This window comes from Triturus cristatus, chromosome 8 (genome assembly GCF_964204655.1).
Source record: "Triturus cristatus chromosome 8, aTriCri1.1, whole genome shotgun sequence".
Classification (NCBI taxonomy): Eukaryota; Metazoa; Chordata; class Amphibia; order Caudata; family Salamandridae; genus Triturus; species Triturus cristatus.
Window position 1 is genome coordinate 1,005,620,885 of NC_140591.1, and position 18,281 is coordinate 1,005,639,165.

Below are 18,281 nucleotides of genomic sequence, written 5' to 3' on the forward strand. Positions count from 1 at the left end.
TGGTCTGTTATGCTGCAGCTTTCTCTCCTGTCTGTCCATTATGGTCAACTAGCTACCATTGCCTCTTTCCCCTCTGTTCACTGTTGTCCATGTGCATTGTCCTGTCCCCTCCCTATTGCTTTCTAACTATTGTTGTGCTGCACTCCCATCCCGCATGCCCTGTGTGGTGTATTGTGCTGCTGCAAACCCTGATGCTGGCCTGTAGGGTCAGTTTGGTGCACCTCTCCATGTCCCTCCTGTCCTCTGTTATCCGATTCCATGTCCCTACCCCAATTCCTCCTGCCTACCATGAAACAATGTACCATACTTGCGAACATTTTGAATTTGGTAAGAGGGAGATTTTGAAAAAAAACTGGGGTATTGATTTTCCCCTTTGAGTTACATTGAAAAAGAGGAGATTGTATACAGGAGACAGATCAAATAAAGCCCATTTGAGCTTAAAAACATTGGACGTTTCCTGGCTGAAACAGGTCTGTTGGCATGTATGGTTGTACTACCACTGCCTCTTCCTTCTGCCCACAATGGTCTATTATATTGCCACAGCCTCTCTTGCCAGTCCTGTATTGTTGGTTTGTTGCCCCTGCCCCCCTTTCCACTGCCCTCCATAGTCTGTTGTGCTGCCACTGCCCTTCCTGCCTGCCCAGTGTGGTCAAATTGTTGCCTCTGCACTCTCCTACCTGCCTTCAATTTTCAGAGTCCGTGCCCCTGGCCTCTGCCTCTCAACTGTATCCCAATGAACAAATAGATTGCTAACATTCTATATTTATTACAAAAGTGTGGAACGCCTGACGTCATCTTGATGTAATCAAAACTGTAATACCTAGAGCCTTTCCTTTAGAAATTACATATATGAGAGGGTCTTATTTGCATCAAAATTATGGTTAGTGCTCTAAAAAAATAAAATGAGGACATATTTTCTGAGTTTTCAAATAGCGACAAAGAACTTTTAAATTATTTGTAATCTTTGTTTTTTTATCCAGTTGACCACTTGATTAAATGTTGCACTTAGGGGAGAGGATGTGGTGTTACTTCCAGGGCTGCAGACTTTGCAACTGGGGAACCAGGTTGGAGTTTCTGCTTCAGCTCAACATTCTGTGATTCTGGTCAAATCACTTAATCTCCCCATGTCTACAACCAAATTGAATTTGATCCCGGGACATTCTGTCATTGGGCTATACTTGGGCTACATCTGGGTGATATTTGTGCTACATTTGGGCTCTTTTGTCTCTGGTGGCCATCTTGGGAGATTTATTTGTTATGAAGTTTCCTAATTTCCTCATTTACTGCAGTCTCCTCAGTAGGAAATACTTTCAGTTTTTTACTTTGGTTCCATCAAGAAGACATTCAGATGTGTCACACATTTGCCATAAATTCTGAATGTTAGCACTCTAGTTGCTCATTAGATCACTGTAGTAAAGCTGCTGCTCACCAGGGAAGTCTGCTGCTGGTATTCAAAGTGCATGTTTCAGTCTGCATGTCAGAATATTTTTATGAAATAGAAGATGGTTTGAGAAGTCAAAATGTGCCCTAATTTTTCTTTCAGCAGCACTAATCATAATTTCTATGGCAAAATGAACCCCCTCATTTTGTTCCTTTGTAAATTAAATGTTTTAAGTGTTACCACTTTATTACAATCAAGATGGCTTCAGGTGTACCATACTTTTGTCATAAGTAAGACTGTTAGCGCTCTAGTTGTTCGTTAGAATACTCTGGGACATTCTGTCATTGGGCTATACTTGGGCTACATCTGGGTGATATTTGTGCTACATTTGGGCTCTTTTTTTCTCTGGTGGCCATTTTGGGAGACTTATTTGTTATGAAGTTTCCTAATTTCCTCATTTACTACAGTCTCCTCAGTAGGAAATACTTTCAGTTTTTTACTTTGGTTCCATCAAGAAGACATTCAGATGTGTCACACATTTGCCATAAATTCTGAATGTTAGCACTCTAGTTGCTCATTAGAGCACTGTAGTAAAGCTACTGCTCACCAGGGAAGTCTGCTGCTGGTATTGAAAGTGCATGTTTCAGTCTGCATGTCAGAATGTTTTAATGAAATAGAAGAGGATTTGAGAAGTCACTCAAAATGTGCCCTAATTTTTCTTTCTACAGCACTAATCATACTTTCTATTGCAAAATGAACCCCCTCATTTTGTTCCTTTTTAAATTAAATGTTTTAAGAGTTACCACATTATTCCAATCAAGATGGCTTCAGGTGTGCAATACGTTTGTCATAAGTAGGACTGTTAGCGCTCTAGTTGTTCTTTAGAACACTCTGGGAAGCTGCAGTAGAACACAAAGGAATCAACTGACAGTCTCTGCCCTTGTTGGATGTACATGTTTTACTGAGAATGTCAGACTTCATTCTCACATGACTGAGAAAGATAATGTGAATTTACAGAAAATATGCTCTCAGTTTAGCTTATAGATCACCTTCCAAACCTCTGTGAGAAAAGCATGAGAAAATAGTTTTCTCTCAAACATGATTCATGATATCACAGCAGAAGACTTTTTCACATGGTAAAACCACCTTAGAACACACCACAATTCCTAAAATGAGTATGGTACCACCAACAAATGATTTATAATGTAACTAAAGTCGTAAAACCTTCTATTGACTGCAATGCTTTTTAATGAGGTGCTATCATGGATATTGGTCTCAAGATGGCTGCCGACACTTCTTGGATGAAGTACTGACAGCCAATCAGATCTCATGATGAGATGTTTGGTTAGGCTCCGCCCAGATATATCTATCTTTTTAACTCTAATTTTCTCAGGAACTACTGAACGGATTCACACCATTTAAGCAAAAGGCACGAGTCTGAACTGAGGACTACCTCTTTGCCAAATTTGGTGTAATTCCGTTCAGCAGTTTGGGCTGTAGCTGCGTCAACAGGTCCTATGGGGAAATGCATGGAGAAAACACGTTTTGGGCCCCCCCTTTTTTCTCGACCCCCGCTTGATGACTCACCGTGAAATTTTCAGGATAGGAGCGGACTGGAGCTGGCCAAAAGTTTGGAAAATTTCGTAAAGATTCGTCAATCGGCGCCAACGTTATTCCAAATAGAATGTTGCGGATTTCCTATGGAAAATAGGTCCTAACTATAACTAACTACTGGTGACTGCCAGTAGGTAATATATATATATAGAAAAACCCATAGGCTTCAGACATGTTATAGTTAGGAATTAGCATTTAAAAAACCTTAGAAATTCACTGAAAAAAACATAGGTTTCAGAGCTGTTATAGTTAGCTGGACATTTCACTCGTGCAATACCATTGAAATTCCTCCGTTATAGTTAGTTCTGCTAACTATAACTCGCGCGACCGCAATCCACTGCTGATGATGTCACATATTACATCATTCATGACATGGTCAGTGACATCACTGATGACATCATCCAGTGAATGTGGTTTGGTTCTTTATTTAAATATGTGTTATATATATATATATATATAGCAATCTGCATTGAAGAATGAGTGGATATATAAATATCTGGATGGAGGATTTAGTAGCAGTGTGATTGACTGTTTACTTGACTAATTTATAGTGTCTCACTAAATATTTTGGATAGTGACTAAACTGTGTGATTATCTGTATCACTTTGTCAGTTGTTGTGTAACTGCTGCACCAGTTGGTTACTAGCTATGTGAAAATCTATATTAGTTAACTGAGTATTTGTATGGGAGAGTGAATGTGTGTGTGGTTCGGTGGGGTGTGTGTGACTGCCCAAAGATGTGTGAATAGTTGATTCAGTAGGTATATGAGGTTACGACTACATGTTATAACAGTTGTTTAGGTGAGTGAATATATTTATGGGTGTGGTGATGAGCAAATATATCTCTCAATGGTACATGTCCAACAAACTAGAAAAATAAAAGACAGTGTATGTGACAGTTGTTGTATATAAATAAGTATACATAACACTCAGTGATTGTGTGAGTGACTGTATGGATAACTGTATACTTGTAATAGTGATTTTATAACACACTAAGTATGAGTTACTATCTATATGAATAAATTAAGTGGTGTTTGTATAAGTGTGTTGCTGAGTAAATATAAGTATGATCCATTGCATAAGTGAGTAGGATGACTAAATAACTGAATAGGACGTGTGCTGGTGTGTAATGTCGATATAGGTGTATAAGTATATTTGATAGTGTTCTATTGATCATTGACAGCATGTATGAATGAATCTGTAGGTAAGTGATTAGATGTGTGTGTAGATCTAGGAATCACTGAGTGGGTTTTTAAAAACTTGTATTGGTGTGTCAATGGATTCAAACATGGTACTCTGTATTTTACAGTGAGTGATGAAAGGTTATACTACTGTATGATCAGGTGTATCTTATTGTCATGTGGATGATGTCATCAGTGATGTCATTTGATATGTCATCAGTAATGTCACTGACCATGTCATGAATGATGTAATATGTGATATCATCATCAGTGGATTGCGGGCGAGCGAGGTATAGTTAGTTATAGTTAACTATAACGGAGAAATTTCAATGGTTTTGTACGAGTGAAATGTCCAGCTAACTATAACAGCCCTGAAACCTATGGTTTTTCAGTGAATTTTGAAGGTTTTTTAAATGATAATGTAATAATAGTTATATGTAATTTTTCATACTGATTTTCTACAGTTTAACTGTTTATTTTTACTTATTTTATTTTTTAAATTACATTATATATTTTTATATAAAGGGGAAAAAATGTTTTTTTAAATATTGAAACTGAATTTTTTTTTGTTTTATATTTTTATTTTAATATATTTATATTATTTTCTTAATTTTGTTTTCAGTTGGAATTACCAATGTTATCCTACAGAAGGAAATTCAATTTGCAGGTAAAGTATGTTCACGTTACTTTTGTAATCCAGTGCTGGACTCCTAGGCTCAGCACTGTGACCTCTATCTAATATAGGCAAGTAATTACGTTTTTAACGTTGCCACGATTTTTAGAGAATATTTGTAAGTTTCAAATATCGACACAGAAACTTTTTCAGCAAAAAACAGGCAATGATATCCTATGGAAGGAAATTCAAGTTACTGATAAGTACGGTTAGAATTACATTTCAGGATCAGTACTGGGCTCAAAGATGCAGCACTGAGGTCTCTCCTGATAACAGGTGAGTAAATCGGAATTCGTAGTTCGGCTGATTATAGAGGAATATTTGTAAATTCCAAAACTCCACACAGAAGAATTACCAAGTAAAGCCAGTCAATGTTAGCCTATGGAAGGAAATTCAAGTTACTGGTAAGTACGGTTAGAATTACTTTTCAGAATCGGTACTGGGCTCAAAGATGCAGCATTGAGGTCTCTCCTGATAACAGGTGAGTAAATCGGAATTCGTAGTTCGGCTGATTTTACTTTGGTCCAGTATATATAGAGCCACTTTCCTACACCATCCCCTCCCTTCACCACTGTATAAATGCGCCCTGTGTCCGTTTCAAGTTGGGAGATTAAGTCCCCTTCAATTCTGAGGGTCCCTGGGGGCCAACTAGCCCACCAGGTACCTCCAGTAAGCGCTACAGAGCTGTGTTGCAGAGAGGTGTAAAAAGGGGCGTGGCCTCTGAACACATCTCTGCAACGCAGCTCCCTGGCGCATCCTGGAGGTACCTGGTGGGCTAGTTGGCCCCCAGGGACCCTCAAGATTAAAGAGGAATTAATTCATCAACTTAAAATGCACCACAGGGCGCGTTTGCATAATGTTGAAGGAAGGGGGTGGGGCCTGAGTTGACATGTCTGCAAACACGCCCTGTGGCGTGTTTTAAGTTGGAAAATTAATTTGTCCTCAATCCCGAGGGTCCCTAGGGGCCAACTAGCCCACCAGGTACCTCCATTATGCCCCAGAGAGCTGCGTTGCAGAGAGGTGTTCAGAGGCCACGCCCCTTTTTACAACACTCTGCAACGCAGCTCCGTGGCACTTACTGGAGGTACCTGGTGGGCTAGTTGGCCCCCGGGGACCCTCAGGATTGAAGAGTTATTAAATCCTCAACTTAAAACGCGCCACAGGGCGTGTTTGCACACATGTCACCTCAGGCCCCACCCCTTCCCTTCACTGTGCATTTTAAGTTGGGGGATAAACTCCCCTTGAGTACTGAGGGTCCCTGGGATGCAACTACCCCACCAGCTACCTCCATTAAGCGCCACAGAGCTGCGTTGCAGAGAGGTGTGAAAAGGGGCATGGCCTCAGAACACCTCTCTGCAACGCAGCCCCCTGGTGCATACTGGAGGTTCCTGGTGGGCTAGTTTGCCCCTAGGGACCCCCAGTATTCTAAGGGAATTCGTTCCCCATCTGCAAACACGCCAGGGGGCGCATTTGCAGAGTGCGGCAAGAAGGTGGGGTGGCCTCCGGCACGATGCCGGTCTTTTTTTTTTTTTTAAGAAGAGGGGCTGTGTAGCCCCCCTTCTTTTTCTCATTTTTGGCCCTGGGGACCCCATCCCCCAGGGCCTGCCCCTAATTAATTTTTTTAATGGAAAATTCGGGAAGGGGGCTGCGTGGCCCCCCTCCCGAGGCCAAAATCGGCCCCGGGGACCCCATCCCCTGGGGTATGGCTCTTTTTTTATATTTTTCATATTGGAGGGGTGCTGCCTTGCCCCCGTCCTTAGGCCATTTATGGCCCCGGGGACCCCAAAAAATTATTTATTTTTTTATATTTTGGGGAGGGGGGCGTGTGGCCCCTCTCCCGGGCCACTTGTAGCCCCGGGGACCCCATCCCTTGGTGCTGGCCCTCTCCGTTGGGGACCGTGGGGGGACCCCAATCCCCCCACTGTCCCGCTGGCTCCCCGCCTCCTGCAGGAACCGGCATTGCTTTTCCACACGGGGAGCTGCTAAGATGCAGCTCCCCCTGTGGAAAAGAAATTTGCGGCTGCATTCTTCCTAGTAGCTCTGTTCCACAGTTACAGTAGTTTGAGCACGTTTGAATCTAATTCGTGTCCCACTGCTGTTTTTCCCTGTATTCCCTCTCCGGGTGCTCCGCCCCGCAGCCGGACTTATTCCCGTTGCTTGCCGGGCACTGCTTACGATCCTTGCTTACTGGCTGGAGTTGTTCTCTCGCCTTCCCAGTGAAGACCATGTTCTATTATTTATTTGGGGTACTTGCGTGGACCACAGTGCAGTGTACATGTGAAGGCTCATTTCACCAGAATCACGGTAACAACGCATAGCGCTGCCTTATTATACATATTACTGTTTATGTTAAGTTTGGATGCAATTAGTCTGGTTGAATTCCTTGGCAGATTATTACCATACCCACTAGAAGAACAAGCACACACATCTCTCTGAGAACATAAAGAGGACTACGATCATGTGTTCCTCATAGTCCTCCTGGAGAACTGAGGGGTGAGCCTTATACATCCATAGCGTATTCATTACTAGTGAGTTGAGTTAGTTACATAACCTTTGTTCTTCTATTGTACAGAAATACAGGGATTGATCCAAACCCGCCACCCTCTTATCCTACTAGCTGTGACTAATAGCCGTGGTAGGTTCTATAGAAGTGTGTTGTTCATACACTGGTGTTGTATGGTGAATACAGAGTATAACACATTCCTTTCTTGCAGCTGGTTACTCCCTCAACTGTCCCTGACGTGGTTCCATCGACAAGACCTGTTTTTTCCCCCCGCCTTTCCTTGTTTTGTTTCCCTGTTTTCCTCTGGCGTGCCATCTGATACTCTAGAGTCTGATAGAGTCGGAGGGCCGTAGGGGAGGACTGAGAACTATTCTCCAAGTTCCTGACGCTCCTGTGGAACGAACCTGGCAACCATTACAGTATGTTTTAAAAAAATAAAGCCCCAGGAGGTGGCGGTCCGCGGGACTGCGGGAGGGGCAGTGTGCCCTAGCAATCAAAAATTAAGTTGAGCCCCGGGGGGTGGCAGTCCCCGGGGCTAGGGGGGCCTTAGAGGCCCCCCATCACTACATTTATAAGCCCCGGGGGTGGCTGTCCCCGGGGCTGCGGGGGGGATTGGGCCCCCCACACTTTTTTTGATCATGCCCCCGGGACTTGGCCCCCCGGGGGCTAATTACCAACGAAGCGTGGGAACCCGCGCTTCATTTTTTAAAAATTTCGGCCGAAATTCGCGCTGGTTGCGCGAATCGAGCCGATTTAAAAAAAAAAAAAAATGCTCTATTTGGCCCTGGAAGTGTTTCTACCCTGCCCCCTTTTTGCAAGTTTGTTTTTCTGCTTTCTTGTGCTTCGGCTCTACCGAGGCACAAGATGGCTACCAACACTTCCTGGTTTGGAGTGTTGACAGCCAATTGGCATACAGCTTGTGCTCGGCAGGGTGCCATAGATATATATGTGATTTCAATTTTGATTTTCTCAGGAACAACTGAACGGATTTACACCATTTAACCAAAAGGCACGACTCTGAACCAAGGTCTACCTTTCTGCAAAATTTGGTGTAATCCCGTTCAGCAGTTCGGGCTGTAGCTGCGATTAAAGGTCCCTACGGAAAATTGCATGGGAAAACAAGTTTTGGACCCCCTTTTTTCTCAGCCCCCGCTTGACGAATCACTCTGAGACTTTCAGGATAGGAGCGGACCGGAGCGCCCCACCAATGTTTAAAATTTCACAAACAAGTTATTCCAAATAGAAGGTTGTGTATTTCCTATGGATAATAGTTCTTAACTATAACTACCTACTGGCGACCGCCAGTAGGTTATATATATATATATATATATATATATATATATATATATATATATATATATTCACTTAAAAAACCATATGTTTCACACATGTTATAGTTAGCTGGACATTTCACTCGTAAAAAACCAATGAAATTCCCCCGTTATAGTTAGTGCAGGCAACTATAACTCACGCGACCGCAATCCTCTGCTGATGACGTCAGATATTACATCACTGTATTTAGACAATTATTTACCCATGTCTTCTTCCATTATTCTTTAGCTATACATATATTACAAATATTTATTTTTCAGAAAGACACATATGTCATCAGTGATGTAATATCTAACGTCATCAGCAGAGGATTGCGGTCGCGTGAGTTATAGTTGCCTGCACTAACTATAATGGGGGAATTTCATTGGCTTTTTATGAGTGAAATGTCCAGCTAACTATAACATGTGTGAAACCTATGGTTTTTTAAGTGAATTTGCAAGGTTTTTTAAATGCTAATTCGTAACTATAACGTTTGTGAAACCTATGTTTTTTTAAGTGAATTTGTACGTTTTTTGAAGTGCTAAGTTATGTCTTTATAAATTTTTTTTTTTTAGGGTTTACACCGTGCGCGCACCGTGCGCGTACCCCGCGAAATTTAAAAAAAAAATGTTTTTTCACCCTAGGGGGCCCTTCTATGACCCCCTGACAAAGGCTAGGGGGTCAGGAACTGTCCACCCTGCCCCCTTTTCACGTTCTCCACCTTTGTTTTTCACCACCTCAGACTGCGAGAGACAAAATGGCGGCCGACACTTCCTGGTTTCAACCGATTCGAATGTTTACCGACATCTAACAACCAATCAGAATTGCGCTCGCGCACGGCAGGGTGCGCGCACAGGGCGCGCACGGTGCGCGCGTATAGCTATTGATATGGTTTTAATTGCTATTTTCTCAGGAAATACTGAACGGATTTACACCAGACCTGCAAAAGGCACTTCCTTGACCTTATGGCTACCTCTCTGCCAAATTTCACGTAATTCTGTTCAGCCGTTCGGGCTGTAGCTGCGACTAAAGGTCCTATGGAAAAATGCATGGGGAAAACGCGTTTTGGGACCCCCCCTTTTTCTCGGCCCCCACTTGACGAATCACCCCGAGACTTTCAGGGTAGGAGCTGAGCGGAGCGCCCCATTAGTTTTGAAATTTCCGAAGGATTCGTCAACCGGCGCCAAAGTTATTCAAAATAGAATTTTCAGATTTCCTATGGAAACTCGGTCCTAACTATAACTATCTACTGGCGACCACCAGTAGATAATATATATATATATATATATATACACACACACACATACATATGTTTCATTTAAATTTTCTAATGTAATTGGAACTATTGCAATGCTTGAATCTGGGCGTTGGCATCCCCCACACAAATATGATAAAAGCAATTTTGGGTTGTTGATGCAAAAACAAGAATGCTGAAGCGGTGGACTATTATTATTAAGGTGAATTACACTTCGATGCCATTTTTAAGAAAGTTCTGCTGAGGAGAATGCTAAGAGAATTGTATTGGAAAGTTGGCAGGCAGATAAACAATGAGAGGCATGTTCTGCTGATCAAAATGTATCAGTAGCTGCTTATCTGCAATTTTTCTGAGGCAGAGTTGTGTTTTTTTATTGGCTCACGACCAGTTCTGTGAAGAGACTGTTTAAGCTGTTCATCATGGAGCCAACCACAGCTCTGGGCCATGGACTTATCAGCCAATAGTGACTGCCAGATCCTGGTAACAGTCTTATGTCAATCATAATTTGATCACGAATCGGTTAAGCATGGTTTTGTCTAAAACGCAACTGTCGCCACTTGCTCTTCGAATTACATCTAGCCAATGATAAACATGTCATTCTTTGGTGTCAGGGTCCATCCATCATCGCCAATATGACTTACGCTTTGCAGAACAATAATCTCGGATCTCTACAGCATGCTAGGAAAAGGTAGAAGAGCCTTTTAGAACGAGGTTTCAGAGAAATCCCTTGGAGAAACCATTATAACTGATCACAATTGTCACATTCATTTATCACATCAGTATCATTGTAGCAGGCCAGAGACTGCAATTATCAAGTATATGAGCAGCTTCTCCATATGGCTTTATGCTAGGCACCATACCCAATCATATTACCATGGTTGTCAAGTTCTGACTATCCTGATCCTACCCCTCAATTAATTATTTGATTAACTAATTAATCGCCTGAAAATGTTGGGTTTTCTGAATAGAGGGCCCACAATCTTCCATTGTCAGGGGATATTTTTGTAGATGACTAGCTGTTGAAAATTGTGTTGGAAGGGAGTCTGGCACCCTCACGCATACATGGTGGTACTGCATCTAGATTGAGTCCTATTGGCAAGAAATTCTGGCTCACAGAAAATCTTAAAGTCCATTGTAGGGTTAGAACTCTTACTTAATTCCATTATACTGCTGTTTGGCAATCCCAATGAACATCTCACAAATATGTCTGGCAAATCAATCATGCATCCGTTGCTGACTGTTAGGTTCACTATAATGCATTCTTTGAAACTTCAATCTGCTCAACCAGAGCCTTTGTGGTGGACAAAAGGGTGGGATATTTGCACAATGGAAAAGTTATCTGTCCTAGTTAATGATAGAAAGTATAAATGCAAGAAAATGTGGTTACTATTTAAGACAGACGTGAAAAGAGGCTGCTCTCGGTGGTTGACCAGACCTATGCCCCAAATCTTGCAAGGCATTCAACCCTGTGTGAAATGTCATCCTCTTCTGAAAGCCTTAGTGGTCATGATAATGTGTACATATATGTCAATGTCGACTTTCCACCATACTTCCATTTGGGCTTTCATTGTACTGTCATTTCTGCAAAAGCCTGTTTTACCAACTCATGTGTTTCCCGTAGTTTTTTTTCTTATTTTTTTCATACAAATGTGACTTGAAAGGCTGCCTTATCTCTGCTTTTTGGCATATTTGTTTTTGTCCTTTTTGCTAAATCTGTATTTTTTTCCACCTATGACCACTCTCAGTGACCAGCTACTTATTATATTTGTCCACTTAGATTCTTCCCCTGTCTTTGTATTTCTGATGATTTATCTTAAGTTTGAGATTTCTTTTTAATTATGCAACTCTTTTTGTCAAGGATAGGAGTAGATAGTCAGGATTTACTTGGAAATACATCATCAGCAACATGGGGCTGTTTTGTAGTGACCACTTGTTGGTAGACCCTTAATATAGTGGCTGGCATTTATTTTCTGTAGGAAAAGATGCATAGAAACAGAGGAGTGGAACCAGGGGAAGCCTGCTTCATCCCTCTTGAGCATTATTACATTCTTAATTAGGACCGTGGGCATCTAGAAAAGGCTTCATTTGGCTCATGTTGTCAGCAGTCTCCTAGTAACTTTCATAAACTATTTTAATTCATACTTTTACTTATCATCCTATGTAGTTTATCCTCCTACATAATTTAATCTAGTGGATGAACAACCAAATTACCAAGGAATATCTATGACCACACTTCCACTTGATATGAAGATGGCAATTTATTTATTGCCGTATATTTCGAAGCCAGATGTTCACTTCTAATTAGGCCTGGGCAAAAATTTCGTTCCGTTCGCGGAAATTGCGATAATTTGACATTTTTGCGTTCCGCGGAGAGCGCGAAAATGTCAAAAATTCCGGTTTCCGCAGCTTGGCGATAATTTGTTTCTTGCTCGCGCTGTAAAATGATACATTCTCGCGCGCGCGCGATCGCCTTACCTGAATCCCTGCGTTCGCCGACAAGTTTTCTTGATCCGGTCGCGTTCTCCATGAGATGTTGTATTGTTTTTAGCCATTTGCGCTGTCTCGCGACAGTTCGCGCCCGCAGTGACGTCATGCGTCGCGCGATCACGTCTTTCTTCTCGCGATCATGCACCGCGAGAACAACTCAAAACAAGATGGCCGCGCCCGCAAGCAACCACATGGGTAAGTTGGCGACCCGCAACCATGCAGAAAATCTCGCGAACATGCCGGAAAAAAACTTCCGCATCTTTGCGATATTTCTGCTTGTTTGCGATAATTTTAAACATTCTCGCGATAATTTGCGAAGGTTAATTCCGCAAATTCCGCCCACCCCTACTTCTAATATAATCAGAAAAGGGGGTATTGACTCTTTCACCATAGCCCACCTGTAACAACAGAGGGTTATGATTGGACTCAGTCCTATCTTGCACTTTCATGACTATCCCCATTTCCCATTAATTAATGGATATAACAAAATAATGATTGTCTTTCTTTCTCCACAAAGTATTTCTCACAGGAAAGTCTGAATGTGTCCTCCAACTTTAGCCCAAATTGACGAGTAATGCACAAAGTATACCACCTCCATTACTCATTTGATGTTACTCCAAATGCCAGTGACTGGGTACGTTTAGGGGCATATCTGCAATAGCATTTGTGTGGTCAGAAACTGACCAATTGGCAGAATCAGGCTGTTACCTGTTACCGACCGCAAACATGATTTTTCAGATGCACAGAGCACATATTGCAATTCAGTAACATGCTACCAAATTGCAATTTGTGTTTAGCGATTTGATATTTGGAAGGGCCGTTTTGAAGGCGTCCCTTCCAAATACCGAATTGCAGTGCTATGTATGAATGTTTTGCGACGGAATTATGGTCACAAAACATTCATTTTTAGCAGACACCTCAAAGGTAGCCGTTGGCAAATGGGAAGGGGTCCTCATGGGACACCTTCCCCTTTGTGAATACTGAAAACAAATATTTTTTAACAGCAGGCAGTGGTCCAAAGGACCACTGTCTACTCATAATAATCAAACTTAAAGGTTTCATTTTAATATTTGAAACACATTCCATTTTCCTTTAAAGAAAACAGGAGGCATTTAAAAAAAAAAAAAGGTTTGCTTCATTAAAAGCAATCACAGACATGGAGGTCTGCTGACCACACCTCTCCTGGCTGCAATTCGTAATGGGTCACAAACTGGAACCTATCTTATTAATATTAATTTGGTAGGTCTATTGGAACCCCATTGGGAATCGCTATTTCCATCTTTTTGTTCATTAGGAATTGAGATTCGCAAAGAATCCCAATTAGGAAATTGCAGTCCCTAAATTCTTTATATGTGGCCCATAGTTACGTGGGGTGTTGTAAGTAAATTCTTAAATATTGTTGTCTGGCACCTTACCTTAAATTCTTTCATGTTCTCTCACCATAACATGTCATTAGGCACATTTGTCACATTATGTTGGTGATGAACAATAGAAAGAAACACAGACAGATATCAATCCAGATACTATTGTAACCTGATTAAAATCATGCAACAGCCAGACCTTGAAAATGGTCTCAATAATAAATCCCACTTTGATAATACCACACATTTATTTAGCTCTCAAGAACTGGAGTTAAACTGGTTGATAGTTCTGGCAATTAATTCCACTTTGGACAACTAGGCAGTGTTAAACATCAATATGTTTTTCATTTAGGAAGGTGATAAGCAAACATTACTCAAGGGCATTCAGTATTTTCAAAGATGGGGTGGGTAAATAAAAGTTTATATGCTATATTGTAGCATAAATCCGACATACCCCTCGCCGCTGGTATGTCCCACTGCAGCACGCATACGTACAACTGTAGAGTCAGTTGCGGAGCAGAGCCCAGGAAAGCTTGAATCACAGACGCCCTGCTGAAAGCAGACCTGTGAGTGTACAATTTGCCTTCAGCCTGACCAACTTCTTTCTCAACCTCATGTGAAAGTCCATCTTTGGGCAATTGCTTCTTCTTGGTAATGCTGACATAAGGCTCCTCCACACGGCCCGCACTGAAGTAAATATAAAAGACTTCTACACACCTGCAAACAAATCAAAACGGGGCATGTGGTAAGAGTCAAAATAATGATGCAGAACAACATTGATCACAATGCAAGATGCTTAAGTTAGGAGGCTGGTTAAAGATGCATCTGTGTTTTCACCTTCCTTGTGATGGCAATGGACCTTTTTTTAAATTTATTTTTATTGAAAGGTTAAACAAAGAAAACTGCGATGACAGCAAACATTCCTGACTAATGTAAAGACAGCTGTGTCCACTGACAAAGCCCATCATGATAGCAACATATCGACATTTAACTACTGTACTAACAATACACGGATCAGCAGTAAGATCCATACCTTCAGCATTAAGGCACATCATTATTAGTATTCCCCAGAGGTTCACAGAGCTCCCCCCGTAAGCATTCCACTTTCCCAATATTTTAGTCCATTTGTTTGGACACCACCCCCACATAACCCACCTCTCAGCCAGCTGACACCAAAACATGTCTCTTTTCCAGTCCCCAAAACGTGGGCTTAATTCAGATCTCCACATGCTAGCTATGTTTTGCTTCATCCTGACCACACTTACTGGGACACAGAGCATTATCTATTTCACCCATTTTAAGCAGTGTAGCACATGCATAATGACTGCGGTAAAGAATTTTGAATTGTACCAAGCGAAATCTTGAACGTATGGCCACCTCCCTAGGCAAAGCCAGGGCCTCAGGCCACTCTCCATCCTCCAAGCCCCCTTTGTCACACTCCCAGCTTAACCGCAGCTTGGTCAAAGGATCAGGAGAGTTATTTATCAGTTTGCTACAGGTGAGTGATATCGCCTTTCTCAGCATGTATTTATCTAGTAACCGATCCTTAAGTAGGGAGGACTTAGGGAGGTATTCACCCCTAGGCATCCCCTTTTGAAGAGCATGTCAGATTTGTAAATATCTATAGGTCTCAGTGGGTGCCAGTTTGTAATCTCTGTTCACCTCCGAAAAAGGAAGTACATCCCACTGCTTCCACAGATCATCCAAGCTTGACAGACCAATTAGGTCCAACTTTTCGAAATCTCTTCGTGTCACCAGGGTGCTCAATTTCGCTGTATCCCACAAGGATTGGCCTGCGTAATTTGTACCCTCCACCCCATATCGTGAAGTGGGGTGTGCCAGAAGGCTAGTGTAGTTGCAGTAGGGCTGAGAGGATGTGTGACTTCTGAACCCTATAGATGGCTGTAAGATAACCCCCCTCGTCGCATGTCATCTCTGTCCATCCTGTATGCTGGCTACCCCTCCGGGAGATGGACCTATTGGTTAATAGCTTTAGTTGTGCCACCCAGTAGTACTATTTTATGTTGGGAAGGGCTATCACTCCATTAAACAAGCTCTGAGTAAGTTTCAGATGTCAACGGGTCTCGTTTTTCAACAGGCAAATTTACTATATGATGCATCTAAAAACCATAACTGCCGTAACTTGATGGGTTATGCTTAGAGGAATGCACAGAGAATGTGCATTCCTGTGTATGTTTCTATGTATGTATGTATGTATGCATGTGTGAACATCTTGTGTGCTTTGTTCATCCACACTACAAAAGAAAATCTTGCACTTATGCTGCTAGTGCTGCACTGTGCATATGTATTAGTGTAAGTGTGTATGAATTAGAGAAATCATGCGATACCTGATCTACGTATGGAAGGTTACATTAGCAGTGCACATGTTGTATCAGTTTTGTATGTGTGAGAGAACCTTGTTCTGTTGCTGTGTCACACCTGTTCTGTCTGAGGGAAGCTTACACTACTACTGTCTGACATAGATTTTCTCTTTGTGTAAGTGAAGCATGCATGCTTCCGTCTATGCCATACTTGATGTGTGTGTGTGTGGTGTGTGAGAAGTCTACACCCAGAATGAGCCTGCTGCACCTGTTCCATATGAGTAATAGAAACAAACACTAGTGTGGTCTGTGCCATAAATGGCATATATATGAATGATGCTTGCACTGGTGTTAACCATGTTGAATCTTTTCTTTGTGTAATAGTGAAGGGTGCAAAGGCCAAAACTATTGCCTTTGCCTAAGTTGTTGTTGTATTTCAAATCCACAAATGCAGGCTCATTTAGAAAGACATTGAATGGGCGGCCCAACATAGGCTGGGGGCACAGCCTCAGGGGGGTGTTTGTGGTGTGACACTCCACCTTATGAATGCATTCTTAGCTTGAGAGTTGGGCCCGGGGGCTCATAGTTGGGTCTTTTATGCATTTGCTGTTTTTTCTCGTCATCCTCGTTTGACTAAAATGTTTTAAGTTGTAAAAAAATGTTTTAAAGGAACTTAAGAACTTAGACGGAGGCCTACCTAATGGAAATACGTATTGAACCTGTTTCACATGGGAACAGTGTATCCCAAACATTGGTCATCCCTCCAACCTTCGGCATACTGTTTTTTAGTTGGTAAATTTGTGTTCACCTCCCCACCCCCGAATCTCACTAAGCAATGGCCCTGAACATGGGGTATCATTTCTGACACCATATCAGTCACCTTCCTTGTTGTTCAGCTACAACATGTACACCATGGAGGTAGAAAACAGGAAAAGCAGTCAAACTCCTACATTGGGGGTTTGTCTTCAGAAAATGAAATAACTGCTGACAGGTCCACCATACTGTCATGGCATGCCAATCCTGCTGTCAAAGGTTTCAAGCCTGGCTGCCACCAGGTGGAAACTGCTTTGGGTGCAAAAAACACTGACCCACTGGGAAACTTCAGCAATGAAAGGCTGGACTCCATTGGCTTGGCAAAGGCAATGCTTCTGAAAAATAGCTGTTAAGCAGCTGTTGACATGTACCCAAATATCTCTTAAATATGGTATTTTTAAAAAGATGAACATTATTACAAATGTTTTAATTTTATGGTAAGGCTGATCTGATTGGAAAAAACAACAAGGTAGGACTGGGAACGCACCTAAGGTCCAGCATACATTCTCCCCAAGTGTACAAGTATCCACAAAAGGCATGCAGGGCCTCTAGGGTTGCAGAGCGGGGTAAGTCCCTGGATTGTCACTACGCAGGATGCCTCTCTTTCTGCAGCTAGTTAGCCCTCTGCCAACATCTAAGGGGCAGATTGTTTACTCAAACAGGGTTGTATTACATATATTTACTCGTATAAGGCATACTCTACATCATATGGGTGATGTTTTTGATTGGATACTTTAATGAACATTATACCTACAATCCCAATCAACTGTAGATTAGGCGTGCACCTAAATAGGGCCTGTCTCCCTTGCACAATGCTGTCTCCACACCCTGTGATCATACTTCACCAGTGAGGACAGAACCGTTTTGGACTGGGCTCAGAGACCCTTGTACAAAGAGAAAAAATAAATTTTGGGTTAGAAGTATAAGACCAAAACCCCCAGAGATTTAGACTACTTATGGAATCAAGAGGAACCTTTGCCAAGGAGAAGAGCTGGAGAAACTGGAGGAGTACTGCCCCATTGCTGTGTGTTTTGGGGGGTTTGCCTGCAGTAGCTGTTTCTGCCAGGGAAAGAACAAGGACTTTGCTGTGTGCTGTGTCCCCCTGCTTGAGGAAGATCTCCAAAAGCTTGAGTAGAGCTTGCCTCCTGTTCTGAAGTCTCAAGGACACGAAGACTTCACCCCTAGCTCCCCTGAACTTCCTTGCTGGGAGTTCTGACCTGCCAGGAGGCGCCTGTGACTGTGTTGGACCTCTGAAGGTTGTTCCTGCTGTTGGGAGCTGGAACAGCAATGCCACTACAAGAATATCGATGCATCGTTCTTCTTGAGGCTGTTTTTCAGACACAACACCACTGTGCAAGAAGAATCTCCATGCAATGCCACTG

At 42.2% G+C, this 18,281-nt stretch overlaps 1 protein-coding gene across 1 annotated transcript in view; it reads right to left on the reverse strand.

Annotated features, from left to right (window-relative positions):
- Positions 1-18,281, reverse strand: part of XK (X-linked Kx blood group antigen, Kell and VPS13A binding protein) — a 123,427-nt gene that overhangs the window by 70,341 nt on the left and 34,805 nt on the right. Inside the window, exon 2 of the mRNA XM_085622573.1 lies at positions 14,220-14,482. Coding sequence (XP_085478699.1) covers positions 14,220-14,482 — 263 coding nt within the window. The remainder of the gene's footprint in view (positions 1-14,219; positions 14,483-18,281) is intronic.